General features: G+C 46.3%; 7 protein-coding genes across 7 annotated transcripts; 6 read left to right on the top strand and 1 right to left on the bottom strand.

Moving 5' to 3' along the window:
• Positions 1 to 365: 365 nt before the first annotated feature.
• EYB26_008837 (uncharacterized protein) lies at positions 366 to 2018 on the top strand (the record flags this gene model as incomplete). The annotated part of the gene is made up of 4 exons (XM_054268088.1): positions 366 to 720; positions 771 to 1026; positions 1104 to 1316; positions 1370 to 2018. The coding sequence occupies 4 exons, from the start codon at positions 366 to 368 to the stop codon at positions 2016 to 2018; spliced, it is 1473 nt and encodes a 490-aa protein (XP_054124063.1).
• Positions 2019 to 5422: 3404 nt separating this feature from the next.
• EYB26_008836 (uncharacterized protein) lies at positions 5423 to 6713 on the top strand (the record flags this gene model as incomplete). Its single annotated transcript, XM_054268087.1, has 4 exons — positions 5423 to 5584; positions 5645 to 5681; positions 5754 to 5827; positions 5925 to 6713. 4 exons carry the CDS (start codon positions 5423 to 5425, stop codon positions 6711 to 6713), a joined length of 1062 nt encoding a protein of 353 aa, XP_054124062.1.
• A 1100-nt stretch (positions 6714 to 7813) lies between these two features.
• On the top strand, positions 7814 to 9519 carry EYB26_008835 (uncharacterized protein; the record flags this gene model as incomplete). Its single annotated transcript, XM_054268086.1, has 4 exons — positions 7814 to 7843; positions 7909 to 7996; positions 8072 to 9319; positions 9386 to 9519. The coding sequence occupies 4 exons, from the start codon at positions 7814 to 7816 to the stop codon at positions 9517 to 9519; spliced, it is 1500 nt and encodes a 499-aa protein (XP_054124061.1).
• Positions 9520 to 10546: 1027 nt separating this feature from the next.
• Positions 10547 to 12215, top strand: EYB26_008834 (uncharacterized protein; the record flags this gene model as incomplete). The annotated part of the gene is made up of 6 exons (XM_054268085.1): positions 10547 to 10706; positions 10770 to 10827; positions 10883 to 10957; positions 11020 to 11531; positions 11603 to 12011; positions 12083 to 12215. 6 exons carry the CDS (start codon positions 10547 to 10549, stop codon positions 12213 to 12215), a joined length of 1347 nt encoding a protein of 448 aa, XP_054124060.1.
• Positions 12216 to 12864: 649 nt separating this feature from the next.
• Positions 12865 to 17142, top strand: EYB26_008833 (uncharacterized protein; the record flags this gene model as incomplete). The annotated part of the gene is made up of 3 exons (XM_054268084.1): positions 12865 to 13825; positions 13877 to 14506; positions 14567 to 17142. 3 exons carry the CDS (start codon positions 12865 to 12867, stop codon positions 17140 to 17142), a joined length of 4167 nt encoding a protein of 1388 aa, XP_054124059.1.
• Positions 17143 to 17991: 849 nt separating this feature from the next.
• EYB26_008832 (uncharacterized protein) lies at positions 17992 to 20626 on the top strand (the record flags this gene model as incomplete). The annotated part of the gene is made up of 2 exons (XM_054268083.1): positions 17992 to 19113; positions 19166 to 20626. 2 exons carry the CDS (start codon positions 17992 to 17994, stop codon positions 20624 to 20626), a joined length of 2583 nt encoding a protein of 860 aa, XP_054124058.1.
• A 107-nt stretch (positions 20627 to 20733) lies between these two features.
• On the bottom strand, positions 20734 to 22285 carry EYB26_008831 (uncharacterized protein; the record flags this gene model as incomplete). The annotated part of the gene is made up of 2 exons (XM_054268082.1): positions 20734 to 21875; positions 21928 to 22285. 2 exons carry the CDS (start codon positions 22283 to 22285, stop codon positions 20734 to 20736), a joined length of 1500 nt encoding a protein of 499 aa, XP_054124057.1.
• Between the last annotated feature and the right edge of the window lie 52 nt (positions 22286 to 22337).

Genomic DNA, 22337 nt, shown 5'->3' with positions numbered 1-22337 from the left:
TGATATCGTGTTCTCCGATGCATGCTTTTGAATACGTACTAGAAGGAGTCTGGCCCACAACCTCTTCTCGACCCCTAGTCTTTTTGTTCCGCATGTTCTGCATCTTTGCCGGAGGATTTCCATTTTCGTCTCCCACGTTGTTGCGCTCTATCCATTCATCGCTAGTTTTCAAGGGCCCACACTCACTTCAGCAAGAGGGAAGGATTACTTTATTTAATCTTTATTTGATATTTTAGTATTTTTCACCTTGCTGCCCCTCTTTCACCTGTCCTTTTTTTTTTTTTTTTTTTTTTTAATTCGGACCAGCACTTGCATACAGCTTCATTGATTGCATTGGAATTGTATGTGCCTTGGGTCATTCCAATATGTCTGACCCTTCAGTCGAAAAGACCCAAGGTATCGAGCGCAGCTTGGAGTCGCCTAAACCCGAGCACAGCAAGACTCCCATCGACCCTGTGCTGGAGAAGAAATTGTTGCGCAAGTTGGATTTCCATGTGATTCCCATCCTATGGTTTCTGTTTCTTGTCTCCTTTTTCGACCGATCCAATATCGGAAATGCGAAGATTGCGGGTATGACTACGGACTTGAAGATGAAGGGAAATGACTACAATGTTGCCGTGACTGTCTTCACCGTTTCGTATGTTGTTTTTGGTGTGCCAGCAAATTTGATGGTTAAGAAATTCGGCCCCAAGATTCTATCAGTCTTTATGTTCTGCTGGGGTGAGTTCAGTAAATCTTCAATTATAGTATACAATCTAACCGACAAAAAGGCCTTCTTGTCCTCGGACAGGGTCTTACCAAAACTACCTCCGGATTGATCGCTTGCCGATTCCTCATGGGCATGTTCGAAGCCGGTTTCGTCCCGGGATGTGCCTACCTGATCGGTTGCTACTACAAGCGTAATGAGTTTCTGCGCCGATATGCCGTGTTCTTTAGTGCCAACATGGCTGCCGGTGCGTTCAACGGTCTCTTTTCTACTTTGTTGCAGAAGTTGAACGGCAGAGGTGGTCTTGAGGCGTGGCAATGGTGAGTTTGAGTTTGAACATCCTATTTCTGGGGGTCTGTTCTGGGATACGAGAGTCGCATGCTTATTAACATCATAGGATTTTCGTTATGGAAGCCATTATTACCCTCTGTGTCAGTATTATCGGGTTCTTCATTATCGTTCCATTCCCAGAAGACGCTAAATTCTTGACCTCTGACGAGAAAGCTCTCCTTATGGCGCGTATCGAAGAAGATGGGGGAAGCGTTCGACATGACGAAATTACTTTGAAGCGCGTGCTCTCCATGATTGCCGATTGGAAGATCTGGATCTGGTATGCTTCCTCCCGTGGATTTCATGAGGTTTGTGAACTAATTTGGCAACCAGCGTTCTTGGATATATGGCCGCCGAGGAAACTGCTAGTTCTTTGGTAGCTTTCCAGCCAACCATCTTGAAGAACCTCGGCTGGACGAACACCTCTGCTCAGTGGCATACCATTCCTGTCTACGCGACAGCTTTCGTCCTTACCTTGAGCAGTGCATGGCTGAGCGACTACCTCAACCACCGCTACCTGTTCACAGTATTTGGCTCTTTGCTCATCATAATCGGCTGGTCAATTGAGCTTGCCCATAAGAGCTCTGCCGGTGTTCTCTACATGGGCATGTTCTTTGTCTCGTGTGGCGCCTTCATTAACATGTCGACCATTGTTGTCTGGCTTTGCACCAACGTTGGCAAGGGTGTTAAGCGTACTGTTGCCATGGGCATTCTTACCGGGTTCGGTAACTGTGGTGCTTTCGTCTCTGGCAACGTTTTTATCACTGACCAGAGCCCCAAGTACCCAGTCGGTTTTGGTGTTGGATTGGCCTTTGGTGTTGTCGGTCTCATTGCAACTTCGGTTTATGCGGGATTCCTGTTGAAGGAAAATCGTCGCCGTGATCGGTTGCAAGGCTCGAACGAGAGGGTTTGGGACATTGATGAGGTAGATCGGTTGCAGGATCTGGGAAAGGCGCATCCTGATTTCCGATTCCAGGTGTAAGACTTTTCTTCGCCATTTCACCTCAGCCATGTATTATCTTTTAGCTGTATATATGAGTAATTATGATGAGTGTCAGTGTATTTATAGTTGACAATCATATATCTAAGTCACCACCATTCGAAGTATACAACGTTTCTTTGATGCTTATTCCTACGTGGTTGCATAGTGCTTATGGCAAGGGCAAACACCGAAAGACACAAGCACGAGGCAGGTTTTGGCAAAAGGCACCCATTCTTGCATTCATCTGATTTGTGCGCCTAAATTTGTAGTCTTCTGAATCCAGTCGTACTGATCCGATTGATACCTAAGTCCAGACACTGGTAGTGATTGCTAGTGGCTATATAGATGGCTGATAATATTTCCTTCTCACAATCACTCGATCCCTAGTTCCTAGTACGAACTTCAACACGCATTCGGTACAATCATATCCCTCGCTCTTCTAGTCTTGGCCCCTCGATTTTCCTTTCCTACTTACTTCCTCTTGCAGGCTAGGCAGCTGTGCCATATGTAAGTTCAACTTACTAAGTTGCTTCTAGGATCGTTAGTGCCCAATTGGAAAAATCCAGATATATCTGGGAATAGCAAATGACTGAAACCTTGGTGGGGCGATTGATGGAGCTGTCGCTTAATACTGGCCATTAATATTTTGAGCAAATGATACCATCGCTGTACTCTGTATGTGCTGGTTGAGTGAGAGCGGTTACCTATTTCGTGATAAAGTCACATTACTATGCAAGGATCAATTTTTCAGAGGCCAATGAGGCTTGCCAATTCGCGACAAGAGCCGAGCTATTAAATAATTCAAATCACGCTTGTTAAGGTAAGTTATTCGGAGCGTAGTCCCACTGTTAGAGGGCACCAAATCATGTTCGTTGTGGCCACTAGCTAACCACCACGCGGATTTTTTCTAGTCCGGACAATATGTTCTTTTCCATTATGCTTCCAATCACCTGTAAATTACTCTATTCAACCGGAACCGCAGCCAGTTATAGGAAGAGTAATTCGTTGCACATGCGAACTATATCAGCACGAAATAATGCTTTGTGGAACTCAATCACAAGCCCTAATATCAGCCTCTTTTGGCCAAAAACCAAATTCGGCACGGACCGACTGGGCACTATACGCGGGGGTCATTACATGACCAAATGGTATATGGTACGTACTGTAGAAGTATGACAAGTAACTAGCTACAGAAAAATGTCAGATGGAACATTTTTAGCACCTAGCACCAATTAGGCAGTACAGTCCACTCCGCGAGTCGCGGTAGAGTGACTACGCCGCCGGAATTCCTCAATTAGTGCTCCAGCGTGCCGTCCCAGGCCCTTGATCATCCCTTACTGGATTACATACTACCTTAGGAACATCAACAAAATGGAAGTTAGCTTAAAACTAGCGTCCAGACTAGATTAAAGCTAGGGATGCGTACCCACTAATTCTTCCAAACTGCTTCCACTTTATATTGGAGCTTTTAAAGATCATTGGCTTCGGTACGCGGGTTTGAAGGTTTTCTTTCCGTGCTCCACTTGGGTGATCCTTTGAAAAATTATAACCCGGGTTGGTTACGGATACTGGTAGTTAGCTACTCGTAGTACGAGATTAGGACTTAAGCGGCTGATTGGTTGTTTAATGTTGGTTCAAGCGACGATCGACATGTGTGAGGTAATTATCAACACATGTTGCAATTCTGTTCTAAATACTCCGTTACCCGTCTTGTTCGACTACTGGTATGGTATGTATTCGCCTCGCCAGAGTCGAGTGGACTATATATGTAGCGTCTACGCACTAGCCTAGTTATTCTGAAAGTGTTCGGGGTTTTTACATAATAACATAGGCATATAGTTAGTTAACTATTCGGAAATGTAGCAGTAAGAAGTAGCTCAGAGGATTCTCTGTATTCAGTAGTATATTGTCCATTTAACTTCCAAAAATAAGGCTCCCATAGGTCTCGACTACGTATCTCAAGGACTGGAAGAAGTTGACTTTCTACTATTTGGTGACTTCTATATCAACTTCAATTCCTTGGTTACGGACCATTTCAAAATCTACAAAGCTTGGATTTGGATGCTTGTGTACCCACTAACACCCCAAGACAGTAGCACCTTCTGCGTCATGCCACTCACTCTTCGGAGTTGTAGTACGGCAGTGACGTGTGTCAACTCGTCCTTAGGCATTCTACACCATGAGCTGAATACGGAGTACGGTGCGTCCCACGTTCAAATTATGCGCATTGTTCTGACCCCATATATTTGTTGGTTGAGATACGTAGATGAAATGGTCAGTGATACCCTCATCTCCTCCGGATCGTCACTTAGATTATGATGTCGATGGATGACTTGCTTGAATATCTACGGGATGAGATATGTTGATGTCGATCCGATGTCTCAAATATCAGCACTTTTGCCTGTTTTTGTTCATTCAAGTGCAGATCGATCGGCTCTCACGTTTTTCTATTTGTGCTGTTGAGCTATATGCAATGTCCACTAATCATTCAATTGGGGTTAGTGGGTTTGACAAGTTGAGAATTTGCTCCAGAAAAAGAATGAGAGAAATTTTTGCTTAATCTTCTAGCCAGCCCAGCTCACGGCACAGGTTAGAGGATGCTGGGACCGGAGAGTCATTCCCCAATCCCTCACTATTCCCGTACAACGTACATCCATAACCTTAATGCGTATTAGTCTAATAGGGTTGTGTCCCAGAGGCCAATAGAACCATACCGTAAATAATACAGTCTACTATGTAGTGATTATCACACTGGACATGTTAATTTACTCGATTTTCAGGGGATATGTATGTTGGGTTATACTGCAATCCTGTTTTGATCCTAACACATGGACATCTCTTGATCAACAGTGAGTCTCTCCTCGAGAATCGTTAATAAGCCCAATATCCCGTACATTTCTATCCGACAGATGACAGGGCTCGATTTCAGGCAGGGAGAGGGTGACGAATACAATCGATAAGACGCAAATAACTAGTCAACTACGGAGGTAGTATGTACATTGTATCCACAAACCAAAGACTTCCCTCTGGGTAACTCAAAATCTTAATACGAATACCAATTAACCAGGATAGCTGATTCTAATCATTCTATTGAGCACTAATCCACTAGTATTACAACCTAGAAAGAAAATCCTCGTTTTTTTCCACCCCTTGTCAGGTATTTTTGATAGTACGTATCCGTACCTGGATCATGCGAGCCCACAGTGAGTGGAGTGCCTATCAAGGTGTTATTCTTATTATCAGATCGTTCTTCTTCAACTACTTGTACCTATGTATGATCCGGAGAGTTACAACCTAAACTTTACCTAACTACTTGATATAAGCTTCGCTTTGACTCGCTTTTCCTTTCCAGTTTTGAAAACCTAATCTCACATTCTGGGCCAGACGGTAATGCTAAGAACATTATGACCAACACAGTGAGTGTCCCTGACAAGGGACCGACATTCATGGCCGTGACTGGCGTTCTGTCAGGCATAGCGTTTGTCCTCGTTATCTACAGACTTATACACGGCTGGACCTTCCGAAAGGCCATCTACACAGATGATATACTTATCGCTTGCTCTATGGTATGTTTTGCTGCCCGCATGAAGCCAATAATTGACTGACATTTCTTTTATCTCTCGTAGACCGTACAAATTATTACCACAATAGTTGGAGATCTAGGTAAGATTCAAAATCCCCGGTCCTTTGTTTGTACATTCTTGTTGCGCAACACATGGCTAATTTGTGTGACAGCAAATTCCCATGGCTTTGGTCGGCACAAAACAGATATTGCAAAATCCGGAGGGAATCTGGTGGTAGCTTTGAAGGTTTGATTCCCGGTGCCTCTTCCAATTTTCCCCCTCTTCCCCAGAAAGAGGTCAAGCAAGGGCTCAAAAACTGATACGTATATGCATTTTCAAATAGTATTTCTGGCTCTTCCAAGTCTTCTACAAGCTGGTGCTATGTCTGACCAAACTGTCTTTCCTTACATTCTATCTCCGCATATTTCCTAGCCAGAAATTCCACCGCATCTGCCACTTGACCATGGGTGTCATCATTGGCGGCGTTTTCGGGTTCGTCATCGCCACTATCTTCCAATGCGTCCCTGTGGCAGGCTCCTGGGAGAAGACGCTACCAGCAAAATGCATCAACAACGCCTGGTTCCGCTGGTGGTGGGCAGGCTACAATACCGCATCCGACATCTGGATCTGTCTTCTACCGATGCCCGTTCTTGCGCGTCTACAACTGGACACTGTGCGCAAGGTCGGTGTTATGCTCATGTTCGCCCTCGGTCTTTTCGTCTGCATAACGAGTATTGTTCGCATTACTGCCCTCGTACAAAGTGTCGCCACGACCGATCCAACCTGGGGCTCATGGGATGCTTTACTCTGGAGTGCTATTGAAGCCAGCACAGGCATTATCTGCGCCTGTCTACCATTTTTGAAGCACCCCCTCAAACAGTTGTTCCCCAAACTCTTCTCCTCCTTCGATAGCAAAGTCAACCGCAGTCGGCCAACATACAAACTCAGTGCTCTGTCAAACAGGGGTTACCGAACTCATCCCAACGGGGAATGGCAGAACCTGGAGTCGTCCAAGGTTAGCATAGGCAGCATTGATGCAGGTAGTGAGGACGTGATTGTGCCTGGTCATATTATGATGAAGACAGATATCTCGCTCAAGACGGAACGTGTGAACGAGTCTCATTATCCTTAGAGAATGTGATATTTGTGTCAAGAAGTACTTTTGAGATGTTGGATAAGCGCTGTGTATTGTGATGCTTACTTTCGTTTTATTATTTTCTGTGTAGTTATATTAATGAAGCCTACCATATCTTGGTAAACGTGGCAGGCGCTTCATCGAATAAATAGCTCCTTGATTCCAATCCTCCATAATACTAGCTCATTGATGTTCAAGCGCATTATATCTAGATATTCACCCCTTAGCCTATCTTTTGTAAATTGATCAATTCCTACTCAATCAATATCCAATGTAAACAGTCAGTAGCAGCTATGTTAGAACTTACCTATGTAGAAGGCAGCGAGTGTTGAATTAGGCAAGTGACACAACAAGCCCTAACTCCCCGTCTTCGAGAGGACTAGTACCAACAAATATGGAGATGTTTTATCTACCAAACGCGAAATCTTTCATAGTTTTCCCAGAATTTAAGTTTTGAAGATAGTAGAAATTCTGATGTCATAGTCTGTATTTTGTTCTTCCGGTCTTTTTATGTATGATCAATAACTCCGTTGAGGTGTAACTAATAGCTATAGTTGCTAGTGATCTCCGAATTTCGACAAGTTAGGAGTTGGATTAGTGATCAATAAAATATTGCGTGATAACGGATCTAGCTTGAGTCTAAGTGGGACGATACTTTTGATCGTGTCGCCCACATGTATTGTGAGGCTTGAAGTGAGGGTTATCCCCCGGGTGATCTATGTCACCGCTCAACGAAGGTTCCACAATGAGGGGCTGAATGTTCAAAAGCTTATCCTGGAAATCAAGGTGTATAAAGAAACAGGACAAATTTTTGATTATGTACGGGTCTCCTTTATCGAGACAAGCTGAGAAATAAGCCTTCATTCACTCGAAAATGACCAGATGAAGGGTCGGTAATGTCGATCTGTTTTCACCGATGATCCGGAGTAACTGTCGAATTTGCCGCAAACAAAGAGACAACTGGAAACCCCTGGCGCCGGAGACTCACCTGAATTCCTTTTTTTTCTCTCTTTGAGACTGTTGGTTAAATACTTTCTATGCAGCATTTGCCTTAAGTCTCTGACCAGAGGAAAAATCAAGTGCCAGACATATTCACGATGGCGAAAGAGTACAAGGTTCCATTCGAGGTATATATACGCATTAGCCATATCATGAATCGCTATAACCTAACTAATTTTGAATTAACTATCAGCTGAGCAATCCGGAGCTACTAAAGTTTGACTCCTTTGTTAATAACGAGTGGGTTCAATCAAAGAACGGCGCAAGATTCGAGGTTATCGGTAAGATGGACTTGCCTATATACCATTTCCCTATATGACAGGGGATGTTCCGGCTAATACAGTATGAACGAGTAGATCCTGCAACCGATACTGCGTGGGCTAGCTGTCCTATATTTACAGCTCAAGATGTTCCTCAAGTTGTCGAAACAGCGCATGTAGCATTTGAAAAGTTTGCAAAGACCTCTCCTCGACAGCGCGCGGATTGGATTACAAAATGGGACAGCCTTATAAAAGAGAACAAAATTGATATTGCCAAGATCTTGACACATGAGGCCGGCAAGCCAATCAGAGAAGCCGAAATGGAAGTCGATTTCTCTGCAGCATCTTTGTTATGGTACGCAGGCGAGGCAGAACGTATTGAAGGCACTGTTGCGACTTCTTCATTCCCCCCCGGGCGAAGATCATTTACTATCAAACAACCCATTGGCGTTGCGGTTGGTTTATTACCATGGAACTTCCCAATCTCCATGCTATTGCGAAAAATCGGCCCAGCGCTCGCCGCTGGATGCTCGATGATCGTGAAGCCCAGCCCAGAAACACCTCTTAGCACATTGGCTCTGGCTTATTTGGCCGAAAAGGCTGGTTTTCCACCTGGTGTTATTACTGTACTAACAACAGATCTTGATAACACTCCAAGTCTTAGCGAGGCTCTTTGCAAGCATCCGCTTGTGAGGAAGGTCACCTTCACTGGATCAACGCGTGTGGGTAAGATTATTGCTGCGCACTGCGCGGAAGGCATCAAAAAAGTCACGCTCGAGCTTGGTGGAAACTCTCCATACATTGTATTTGACGACGCCAACCTCGTACAGGCTGCAATGTCATTGACGATGCTCAAATGGATGAATGCCGGTCAAGCCTGCATTTCCCCAAACCGTGTTTACGTACAGTCTGGCGTGTATGAAAAATTTGCAGAAGTGGTAAAAGAGCACGCTAGCAAGATTGTCGTCGGACCTGGCTCTGCTCCTGATACTACCATGGGTCCTTTAACCAGCCCTCGTGGCCTGGATAAAGTCCTGAATCAGATCAATGATGCGACAAAGCTTGGTGCCAAAATACTCCTAGGCGGTCATCGTGTGCCAAACACCCCAGGATACTTTGTAGAACCAACAGTTATTAAGGATATGACGCCTGAAATGCTGATCTCACGCGAAGAGAGCTTTGCGCCTGTACTGGCACTGTACAAATTCGAGACAGAAGAAGAGGTTACAAAGCTAGCCAACGACACCAGCATGGGACTAGCCAGTTATGTATTTACCAAGAACGTCGATCGTATTTGGCGTATGTTCGAGAACCTGGAGGCCGGTATGGTGGGACTCAATTCTGGTTAGTACTATCCTTCTATCTATCGCTTGTTCCAATGATAACTAACCGGCCACGTAATCAATATAGGTCAGCCTTCTACACTGGAGACGCCCTTCGGAGGCACCAAGGAGTCCGGCTATGGAAAGGAGCAAGGCAAACATGGTATTGAGGAATACTTAATCACCAAGACTGGTGTGCTAGCGATTGAGGGACATATGTGAGACGTCAACTGCATGTGGATAGGATGACATGGAAATGATTAGTATACATAGAACCTAGAATCTCTTGAATTATTTTTTAAGAGATGAAACACCTGCACAATGAATGGACATGATTCTCGCAAAATCCACGGATGTCAAAGCCCGTCGTGACAGACCTGCTGAGTCCCACAAGTTGGAACTCTCTATGCATTAATTAAATTAGCATATGAAATCTATTTGAACTAAACATGGGTAATGTACATGGTACGGTAACGATGTAAGCGCTTATGAATACTTAGTGGAATCCAGGGGTTCATGATTCTTTCTCCAATTCTTCACCCCCCTTGACAACCTGAGGAATGATACTTGATCTATCAATCATTGGCAGAAGAGAAACAATTTATTTAGCTTTTGGAATATCTTTAATGGCAATGTGATCTTGTTCACACAGCATATCACAGACACAATGATCAATCCTTATTAATCAAGAACTACTCCAACGTCTTTAACATGACGCGAGAAATTAATTGTAAACTAGGAAAATTAATGAATCCTAGTCATACAAGTCCACATTCCTGGGCGAGCAACTGATATTTAGCTGACACAGGGGAACATCAAGATCTGGGCGTTCTGCTCAGTATGGTATCATCTTGTTGTTTACAGAAGTCGATCTCGTGTCAACATTCCTGTGATTCAATGCCCGAACACACGTGGACCACGAAAGAACCCAGTATTAGATACTGGTTACAACTTCTTCATTATTTACTCGTCTTTTAAATTTCAAAGAATATCCAAAGCGGCTTCGATTCTAAAGTCTTGACAGCTTGGTAGTGTACCATGACGTGACTTGAGAGACACGAACGTTAAGCGCAAAGCAGTCATTCTTTATGGTCATAAATTGCTTCATCGTGCTTGAAACAATACATTGAATTCAATATCAGATATTTGTTTGTCTTCTATCTTCTTTGGATCAACTGTCTGACATCTACGTACCTTTGAAAGATTGAGAACATTGAGTCTAGCATCACGCTGGCGTACGCTAAAGATCATGTTTTATATTGGGCTATTCAATTTCTTGAGGACACAAAAAGTGCAAGGCGTGCTTGCTTTGATATGCCTCATTACTTTTCCATTTGTGGTGCCATTGACATCGATATTGTCTCTTAGCAAATACCAGCATCATCCGAGGAAGGTTTTCCAATGTGGTGGTATGACAATCCGCAACTCACATGTTTATTGTTGGTTGTTGACCTTACTTTATCTTCTTACAGTCAACGCATTGCCGGGCCAGGAGATATGCCCACAGGGCATGTGCTGTTCTCGATATGGGTATGATTTTGTTCCGATATCCTTCTCCGTATGACTTTGTTGCTGATGAATTTAGATTCTGTGGTACGACGAAAGAATACTGCGGCCTCGGATGTCAAAACAATTGTAAGAAAAGAGCAAAATCAAAAATGTACGCTTGAGTTCAAATGCAAATGTAAGCAATTGCTCTGACTGACACTCATCATTGAGCAGTTCCTCCCCTTGTCCAGGAGCAATGACTCGATCAATTGCATACTACGAAAGCTGGGCAAGTCATCGCGTCTGTAACAATTATATGCCATCCGACATCGATCCGACACCATATACACACATCAACTTTGCCTTTGCCCTAATCGACAACGACGGAGAAGTCATGCTTTCTCTCTCCAATGATACCATATTGTTCGATCAATTGAAAGATGTCCGCGACAAAAGCCAGGCTGGTGATGTCGAGTTATGGATTGCCGTGGGTGGATATGCCGTAGGATCAGCGCCGTTCGCCAAATTAGCTGCCACACAGCAAGGCCGTAAGACATTCATTGACTCGGCATGTGCTTTTATGGATAAATACGGCTTCAAGGGCATGGATCTTGACTGGGAGTATCCTGCTGCCACAGAAACTGGAGGTACAACGGCAGATACCGCAAATATGATATCACTGGTCAAGGAATATCGCGACAAGTGCAAGAATAAAGGACTGAGTGTGACAGTGCCTGGGGGAACATGTACGTACTATTGGACCCGCAACTTCAAGGACGTTTCTATTACAGTAAGGAAACATTCTGACTGATAACAGTTTACATGAAAGGATTCGATCTCAAGGGTATTGAGCCATACGTCGACTGGTTGAATCTCATGGCATACGATCTTCACGGAAGCTGGGAACAGCCTACCATCGCGGAACCACACACAAACCTCTCGGATATTCAGCAGTCACTACAACTTGTTTGGAACGCAGGGGTGAGTCCTGGGAAAGTTATCCTGGGGCTTGCGGACTACGGCAAAACATACACACTATCCAGTGGCTTATGCACACAGCCTGGCTGCCCTGCTACCGGTCCTGGACTACCAGGACCATGTTCTAACGAAGCTGGAAGCTTGCATAATGCCGAAATAGAAGCAGTTCTGAAAAAACATACCGATATACAGCCTCAACTTGATAAGAAGGCAGCAATCAAATATTTTTCATGGGACAAGACACAATGGTGAGATGAACCACGGCAAACTGTATACATAAAGTCTTTATGGCCAAGATGCTGACTCACGTTGCATATAGGGTTTCGTACGATGATGAGGAGACATGGCAACTCAAGAAGCAATTTGCTGCAGACAAATGTCTGGCGGGAACTTTGGAGTGGGCTGTAGATATGAGCGTCATTTCGTCAAAAGACACGAAAGATGATCTATAAAAGCCAATGGTTCTGTATTCGACTTTGACAGCGCCGTGAATACTCAATTGTATACTAAGATTTAACTATCATTCTGATTCTTGAGTCAGGGTCAGTCGTTTCGAAAATACAGGACGTGATTTTGTTCTAGAATTCTATTAGATAACATGACCTCTCCCTTGAACACAGAAGAGGACCCCATTCTAATGTTTAAAGAGATATTTATCCAAAGAATCAATGCCAATTACAGCGCGTTGCAAGTGCATATAAGTTGCAACTCTTCGACCCAGCTTGGCTGTGGGGCAAAATAAAGAGAGAGTACCGGTAGGTTACGAAATACGAATCAACCTGCGTGAAGCTAAAATATACTATGGCCAGAAAGGAAAGGTCCCTTTGGTATTCCCAACGTATCGACCATCTCCCTGTACAGTACGGATGGCTCTTCGAATTTTGCACTCGGATCCAGCGGGGCACGACACCTTAGGAAGGCTACGCGAGGCTCACTCACTCAAGTAATAAATAAAGCACAAGGCTCAGCGCAACATCCAACAACGAAATCGTGTTCTCTTGACAGCATATGTATTTCTGTTTGTCTACGTCTTCATCTCAATAACGACTCTATGTAGCATGAATTGTTTCCTCTACTGGCCGTTGACTATACAACTCGACGATGAGCCAACCGCGTCTTCTACCCGCAGCTTACACCGTAGCGTGGGTGTCTGCCCTGCCTCTCGAGTCGGCAGCGGCGGCAGAAATGCTTGATGAAAAACACTGTGATCCTCGAAGCCATGGTAGCAATACAGACCAGTATGTTTTCGGCCAGGTAGGCAACCACAACGTCGTGATGGCCCGTCTGCCGTCGGGCCAGATGGGGAACAACTCAGCCGCCGACGTTGCAGGACGGCTTACAACCGCATTCCCATCAATCAAGTTCGCTCTGATGGTGGGAATCGGCGGTGGAGTCCCAACAGCGAGTGCAGATATAAGACTCGGAGACGTTGTGGTCGGCCACCCGCATTCGCAGCATGGTGGAGTGGTCCAGTATGACTTCGGTAAGACTGGTCCAAACGGACAAGTACACAGAACAGGGTTCATCAACGCACCACCGAAGGTGCTCCTCAATGCAATCGCAAAGCTGCGAGAAAACCATTACCGTCGGCTGAACGACGTCCCTGCACATCTATCGGCTTTCGACCGGTTGGCACAATTCAGCCGAAACACAGCAGGCCCTGATGTTCTCTTTCAAGCAGCATACAAGCACAGTGGGGGAGACGACTGCGAGAGCTGCAACAAGGAAATGATTATCGAACGGCCTAGGCGAGAATCCAAAGAAGTGATAATTCATTATGGCACAATTGCGTCGGGAAACCAGGTGATGAAGGACGGTGTGACCAGGGACAGGATAAGTGTTGAGCTCGGCGGAGTGTTGTGCTTTGAGATGGAGGGAGCTGGTCTGGCCGGTGCATTTCCATCTGCGGTGATTCGTGGCATCTGTGACTATGCCGATTCGCACAAGAATAAGAGTTGGCAGCCGTATGCTGCCGCGACAGCGGCGGCATTTGCCAAAGAATTGCTGAGGGTCGTCCCCGCAGAAGAGATCGCCAAGACAAATATCTCTGGGAGAATAAGCGGTAGGCGTGCTTGTCATATTGTGACATGGCTGTACTGCTAATACATGTTAGGCACCGAAAAGTACCGAGTCTCATTCAGTCTCAAAGGCATTCCTCGAGGTAGATTTGCGGATAGGCCGGAAGAAATGAGACGTTTAGAACAAGTTCTTTTGCCACATAGACAAGTTCAATCAGAAGACTATCGACAGCAAGTGGTGGTGCTGCATGGCCTCGGCGGAATAGGTAAGACTCAGCTTGCTGCCGAGTTTGCCAGGAAGCACCAGGCTGCGTTCACGTCGGTATTCTGGTTGGATGGAAGCAGCGAAGATAGTCTAAAGCAAAGCATTGCCGATTATTCAGGTCGTATTCCAGAAGGGCAGATTCCCGAGACAAGTAGGAAATACTCGTCTAGCGCGAATGGTGACCTTAAGGCTGTTATCAATGATTTCATGGAGTGGCTGAGCAAAACGGAGAACAAGCACTGGCTGATTATATTTGATAACGTGGACCGCGACTACCAGCAAGAGAACGATATCAACGCCTATAGTGTCAGCAACTACATACCGGAGGTTGATCACGGATTGATTCTGATTACAACGCGGCTTGCGAACCTCCAACACCTTGGTGAAACTTTGCAGTTAGAGACTGTTGACATGAGCCAAGCGCAGGCTATCTTTCGAAAGTGGTACAATCAAGATTTTGGTAATGCAGTTTTATGTACATCCCTAGTAGTTGCATGATGTTACTAACTGAGGCATACAGATCCGAATGACAGCAATGAGCTACTTCGACTGCTTGATGGACTACCTCTAGCTCTAGCCCAGGCGGCAGCCTATATGAGCGAGACGGGGGCGAGCTTCAGTACGTACACGAGGCTATACAAAGAGCGGTGGAAGGATCTAATGGAGATTGAGAACACGGCGCCACTGAGAAACTATGGGAACCGCAGCATAAACACGACGTGGACAGTCTCATATAATGCAATACGCGCCAAGGATGAGGCCGCAGCAAATCTTCTTCTGCTATGGGCCCACCTTGATCATAAAACGCTGCCGTTCTGGATTCTTCAAGCTGGCGCACATGGGTCTAGTGCGTTGGCTAAAAATTTGTCGGCATGGCTGAGAGACGCCGCCGCCGATGAAGTAGGATTCTTGCAAGTAGTTCGACTTCTACGGAGCTATTGCTTGATTGACAGCCTACGTGGGAGTTCCACCCATGGTACTCATCCTGTAGTGCACGAGTGGGCATTTCACATACAAGATAAACATCAACGAGCAGAGCTATCACGACTAGCAGTTCTCGTGATTGGATATGCTGTTCCAGATAAACATGCGACAGAATATCACCAGAAGCAGCGGCAGTTATTTGCACACGCTGAGTCTTGCATAGAAAGAATGGAGCGAGCAACAGCGGATACAATGACAGAAGTAAATGAGGAGGTATCATATGCACTACATATGATGGGTATACTATTATCAGATCGAGGCAACCTAGGAAAGGCGGAGAAGATGTACCAGCGAGCGCTCGAAGGCTATGAGAAGGCCTGGGGACCTGATCACACATCAACACTCGACACTGTTAACAACCTAGGCCTTCTCTACGCCGACCAGGGGAAGCTGACAGATGCTGAGAAGATGTACCAGCGAGCGCTAGAAGGCTATGAGAAGGCCTGGGGATCTAATCACACATCGACACTCGATACCGTCAACAACCTAGGCAACCTCTACAAAAACCAGGGGAAGCTGGCAGATGCTGAGAAGATGTACCAGCGAGCTCTGGAAGGTAAGGAGAAGGCCTGGGGACCTGATCACACATCAACACTCGACACTGTCAATAACCTAGGCCTTCTCTACGCTGATCAGGGGAAGCTGGTAGATGCTGAGAAGATGTACCAGCGAGCGCTCGAAGGCTATGAGAAGGCCTGGGGACCGGATCACACATCAATACTCAACACCGTCAATAACCTAGGCCTTCTCTACGCTGATCAGGGGAAGCTGGAAGATGCTGAGAAGATGTACCAGCGAGCGCTGGAAGGCAAGGAGACGGCCTGGGGACCTGATCACACATTAACACTCGACACTGTCAACAACCTAGGCCTTCTCTACGCTGATCAGGGGAAGCTGGTAGACGCCGAGAAGATGTACCAGCGAGCGCTGGAAGGCAAGGAGAAGGCCTGGGGACCTGATCACACATCGACACTCGATACCGTCAACAACCTAGGCCTTCTCTACACCAACCAGGGGAAGCTGACAGATGCTGAGAAGATGTACCAGCGAGCGCTAGAAGGCTATGAGAAGGCCTGGGGACCTGATCACACATCAACACTCGACACTGTTAACAACCTAGGCCTTCTCTACGCCAACCAGGGGAAGCTGGTAGACGCTGAGAAGATGTACCAGCAAGCGCTGGAAGGCAAGGTGAAGGCCTGGGGACCTAATCACACATCGACACTCGACACCGTCAACAATCTGGGCAACCTCTACGCCGGCCAGGGGAAGCTGACAGATGCTGAGAAGATGTACCAGCTAGCGCTCGAAGGCTATGAAAAGGCCTTGGGACCTGATCATATATCGACACTCGGAATCGTCAATAATCTAGGCAACCTCTATGTCGACCAGGGGAAGCTGACAGACGCTGAGAAGATGTACCAGCGAGCGCTAGAAGGCAAGGTGAAGGCCTGCGGACCTGATCACACATCGACACTCGACACCGTCAACAACCTAGGCCTTCTCTACGCTGATCAGGGGAAGCTGGTAGATGCTGAGAAGATGTACCAGCGAGCGCTCGAAGGCTATGAGAAGGCCTGGGGACCTGATCACACATCAACACTCGACACTGTCAATAACCTAGGCCTTCTCTACGCTGATCAGGGGAAGCTGGAAGATGCTGAGAAGCTGTACCAGCGAGCGCTGGAAGGCAAGGAGACGGCCTGGGGACCTGATCACACATCAACACTCGACACTGTTAACAACCTAGGCCTTCTCTACGCCGACCAGGGGAAGCTGACAGACGCTGAGAACATGTACCAGCGAGCGCTTGAAGGTTACGAAAAGGCCCTCAGGCCGGATAATATTCTATCGTACGTTCCTGCGCTTAATAATGCCTATAGCTATGGTATGCTCCTCGAGGATAAGGGCCGCTTAAGAGATGCCAAGTTAATGTACACAAGAGCACTTAGCGGGTATAAGCTTGTCTTTGGAACTAACTATTGCTGGTACCAGGCAGCCCAGGAGCGCCTCAAGAACCTGGATAGCTCTGAAGATTTTCCCTCTACTTCGCCATCAGCCGCTACTCGGCTTAATCTTAGTGTAACAGACATTTTACCTATGGGAGGATAGCAGCTTCTACAACATCAAAAAGACTTAAGCTATCAGGAAGCCCAAGTTGAGATAAATCGCACATGCGCGTACAGTAAATATATTATACAGTTAAAGTGGTTTAGAAGAATGGAAACCGGCTTGGGGTGTTGATTTAGTTTAAGGAGTTTCGGCTTGGTGGGATTTTCGGCACACTGGGGTGTCATCGGAGCTTCATATTCCTAGCATGGGCCCGACAGCCACAAGCTTGGCTTATTGGATGACATTTTAGAACACTAATGGGCTTGGAAATCAAATAATCCTAGGTCCTAACAAGAAAATCCTAAGGTTGAGAGAAGAAGAATAGATATAATTTACACGGACAAAACCATACGGTATGTAGCTTACCAAGAATCTAGTATTTTTACGTTCCATACGGGTCGTAAATTACTCTAATACTGGGCGAAACCTAGTATGGATCAGGCAGCGGGAGTGGCGCTGAGAAAGAGTCGAGGAGTGTAAATCATGTAAAACCGAACCTGCAAAGAATAAAACGATATTTATAAAATCCTAGATGTACTCTTTGTACCTGTCCATAGATACGCAGGTACCGTACATACGTAACTGTACTCCGTACTTACGTATTATGTGGTATGGGCGAGACGGCCCCACTTGACTTTAGTGGGCCGGACCCAATCATTTGTCTTTATGGTGGATTAGTTAACCAACTTTATCGAAGCTTAGTTATTTAAACACAAAGATTGAAAGTGGGGAGATTCATCGTTCACCATAGTCCTTGTGAGGCATTTCGCGCTAGACGGGGAAGTAGCCTGCTTGTACTGTTTTAGTTGCTCATTATACCGATCAGCTGCCTAATCGAGACGGTACATAATGGACGACATCTTGCATGAATTGAGCTCACTAATCCAGACTCATCCCGTAATTGACAATCATGCGCACAATCTTCTCGCCGCTGAGAACGTACTCGACTATGAGAAGTATCCGCTAGAATCAATAACTTCGGAAGCTGCAGGTGAAGCCCTCAAGCAGGCACCCTATACCCTGTCCCACCGCCTTGCTATTAAGCAACTCGCGACACTATTTGACTGTGAGCCAACTTGGGAGGCAATCAAAGCTACGCGTCATAAGCGTGTTACTTCAGACTATCAGCAATTAGTACAGCAATGTCTTGATGGGACCTACTCACTATTGTTGGATGATCTGTTGACAGAACATGACATTGAAGATTATAAATGGCACAATCAGTTTATAGATTCACCGTCGGGCACGAGAAGAATCGTGCGAATCGAGGCCGTTGCGTCACAAATCCTCCATGAGGTTTGGGGCCCTGCAGCCGTACTTCTTGAATACTCCAAAGGAAGCGGAGGAATCCATAGATTCATACGCGAATTTTGCGAAAGAATTAGCCAATCATGCTCGGACCCCATCGTGGCTGGGTTTAAGTCAGTTATTTGCTATCGAAGTGGACTGAATGTCAAAATAGACGATGATAAGTCACATTCTGAGCTTGACGATATGCTGTACAATATAGTCATGAACGAGCCCTCGCTTCGTATTGCAGAAAAGCGAATGAATGACTTTATATTGAGGATGGCTCTAGCAACCATTCGAGACACGGCATTCCAAGATGGCTCCAAGCCAAAGCCTATACAGTTCCATACTGGCCTGGGCGATAATGATATTGATTTGGTCCTTGCGAACCCGGCGTATCTCCAACCACTTATCGAGAGATATCACGATGTCGATTTCGTCCTTCTTCACTCATCGTATCCGTATACTAGAGAAGCCGGATACCTTGCTTCCGTCTATCCAAATGTTTACCTTGATCTCGGTGAGGTTTACTCAATGGTTAGCAAAGACGCAGAACTTGCTATCCTGCGGCAGAGCATGGAATTGACACCCACAAGCCGTCTGCTCTGGAGTACGGATGGCCATTTCCATCCGGAGACATACTGGTTATCGAATAGGCAATTTAGGGATACGCTGGATACGGTAGGGTCTTTTGCCCTTTAATTGAAATATAGCATTCTTGCTGACTCGTCAGGTCTTGGTTGATCATGTCAAACAAGGCGTACTGACCGTTTCAGAAGCCAAAGAAGCGGCCGCGGACATACTGTTCAACAATTCGAACAAATTGTATGACCTCAAGCTGACCCCACCAAAACTAGTCAAGGAGAAAGGCAAGCATAATACGAATGATCTAGCCGTTGCCACTTATACTAGAGATCTGGATGAATTGGCTATCCAAAATCCAAACATGATAGTCTGGATGCAATGGGTAGATTACACGGCCACAATCCGCGCACGCATGTTTCCAATCCGCGAATTTCAAAAGATCGTCAAAGGACAACGTCGAATTGGCCTCACGCTGGCTGTCCTACACCTGCTACAAGACGATACTCTTGCTCCAGGTGGTATCGCCACAGGTCAATTTTATATGAGACCCGATCTGTCTTCTCTGCATAAGAATGCCGCTCTCAAGTCCAACAGTGCCACTGTGATGACATTTTGGGAAGACGAGAAAGGCGGACAACTGGAAGGTTGTCCACGTATGACCCTGCAGCGGATTGTCACCGCTCTGAATCCAATCCAAGTGACGTTTGGCTTTGAGATAGAAGTTGTAATTCTTCGACGCCATATAGATGGTACCTGGAACCCTCTTACAAGAAATCATTCCTGGTCAAATATGACAAGTGATATTCGCCAAAATGCTCTCCAATTTCTAGAAGAAATTGTGACAACTCTAGCCAGTATAGATATCCACATCGAGCAATTCCATGCTGAGTCCGCTCCCGGACAGTTCGAATTCATTCTTCCTCCTGCTTCGCCTCTGGAGGCTATCGATACCCTCCTCAAAGCTCGACAGACAATCCAGAATGTCGCGGAAATGAATGGTTATCGCGCCACCCTTTACCCACGCCCATACCCCTTCTCAGCAGGTACAGCATCGCATGCACATTTCTCAATCTCACCAACCACCGAAGAAGAGCCTTTCCTAGCCGGAATCCTCGCCCGTTTTTCAGCTATAACAGCTTTCTCCTTGTCGCAAGAAGTGAGCTATGAGCGTGTTGCTTCAGGTGTTTGGGCAGGTAGTGAGTGGGTAACATGGGGCACACAAAACCGAGAAGCGCCAATACGCAAGATTAGTGCAGGTCATTGGGAATTGAAACAGATCGACGGGCTAGCAAATATGTATCTTGCCATGGCTGCGCTGCTTGCGGCTGGATATCTAGGGATCGCGCATTCCTTGTCCTTGACCCACGAGGATTGTCCGGTTGATGCGTCAACGCTGTCTACTGCGGAAAGACAACGGCTTGGTATTACGGACCAGATTCCGAAAACCCTGGAAGTAAGTCTGAGAGCGCTGGAGGAGGATGATGATATGTGTGCTATATTAGGCGCAGGATTTGTGATAAAGTATATTGCTGTAAAGCGAGCGGAGGCAAACAAGTTGGCAGCTATGAAGGATGATGAGAGGAAGGCGTGGCTTATAGAGCGATATTAAATTACTTTGGTTTCTCGGTATATAAGCTGACGTCATTATCGTGACTATTGTGTATAAATTTGTTCATAATTAGTAGTATTATTATCATGTTGATATCTATGAAAAGATCAATCCCAATTCCTCCGTATAATCGGCCTGGCAGGATCCCACGGCCCAATTACAACATTTTTGTATTTCTGTAAACTGATAAGCCACCAGCTACATGAACCCATCGCCAATGCTGTGAGGATAGTGCTAAGAATTGCACCAACAATCGCAGCAGCCCAACCGCCGCGCAAAGCGATGCCGACGCCTGCGCCGGCTGTAAGAACAAGTGCGAACGTTAATAAAACATGGCCCGTCCATGAGACATGACGCAGTTGTCTGCGGAAGACGGGGAACAAGCCGAATACTTCTATTGAGAATAGTGTTAGGCTGAACACGTGCGTAGTCGAAGGGAGACGCGATGCCAACACCGTCGATGCCATTAATGCAGCGTTGGTCGATAATGAGGCAGGGAATTTCGTAGCGTCGACCTGTCCTTCGCTGCTACTATAGTCGAAGGAGAATATATTTATAATCATGAGCCAGCAGCTCAGTGCCCAGATGGAGTCACTGGCGGTAGACTTTGTAAGTGATTTTAGAATGGGACTTAGCCCAAGCAGGGCACAGTAAATGAGTAGGGCGGATTTGATGGTTGCGAGACGTTGTCGGTTGCGCGGAGATAATGATTTATTATCATCGTATGCATAAAAGGATGGCTGTCCTAGCACTGAAGACGAGCCTGGTGTCATAGACTGGAAAGACGCAACACTCATGCCAGTACTTCTGCGTCGCAAATGAACCTCCGAATCTGAACGGGGAAGATCTAGACCCAAGCCATGCACGTTGCCTCCTGCATGATCGTTCGTCTGAGGGCCCGCGGCGGGCGTCTGGGAAGCTGTGGAGCTCGCACTCGATCCATCATCAACCTCTCCAGAATCTGCAAACTGCGCGGCTTTTATCGCTTCATTTTGCTCTTTCCAGACCCAGGTATCCCACAGAACCCAGCCTAATAGCGTGCCTATACTTCCGCTGCCAACAACCGATACAGGGCTAATCCTGCTCTGAAAAATTCCGACGAAACAGCATACGAATATTACCACGGAGCAAACGTGCTGAACAATGACCGTAGAATCCGCGACCAGAGGCCAGAAATCATATGGTCGGAGGCGTGGGTTTCTTTGTAAATGATCGAGGAAGGTCTCGACGTCCGTGTAGTTGTCCGGATCTGTATGTAATTAGTATCTTCCTGATCAGTAAATCACGCAGAAATATCGTACATGACTGGCGAACCCAAAGTAACTTCTTCCAAACGCCCTTACGTTTCTTCCGTCGCCCATCCCGGGACTTGCGAAATTCGTTCTTCCTAGACTCGGTGCCCGGTACTGCAGGAGGGGGTCGAAGGGCGGCAACAGATGCAGGTGTGGCGACAATTCCGTCAATCGGCCTTAGGTGAGAAGAGCCATCTTGCCATAAGCGTGTTTGTGGGTGAGCGTAGGCATGCTCCGGAGCAAGACGTGTTGGATCGGGGGGGACACGCTGTGGTAGAGGAGGCTTTAGTCCTCCAGCCCTATTCGGGTGAGTTTCGACGGGGACTGGAGGAGGAACTGGAGGGGGAGACTGTGGTTGAGGCGCCATCGGGCCCCATGCGAGATTATGAGCCGATCATGACAGTTGATGTCGAGAGAGA

The sequence above is a fragment of the Talaromyces marneffei genome, chromosome 7, assembly GCF_009556855.1.
Source record: "Talaromyces marneffei chromosome 7, complete sequence".
NCBI classification, from domain to species: domain Eukaryota; kingdom Fungi; phylum Ascomycota; class Eurotiomycetes; order Eurotiales; family Trichocomaceae; genus Talaromyces; species Talaromyces marneffei.
The sequence above is the reverse complement of the archived record's forward strand: the minus strand, read 5'-3'. Positions and strand labels throughout refer to the sequence as shown.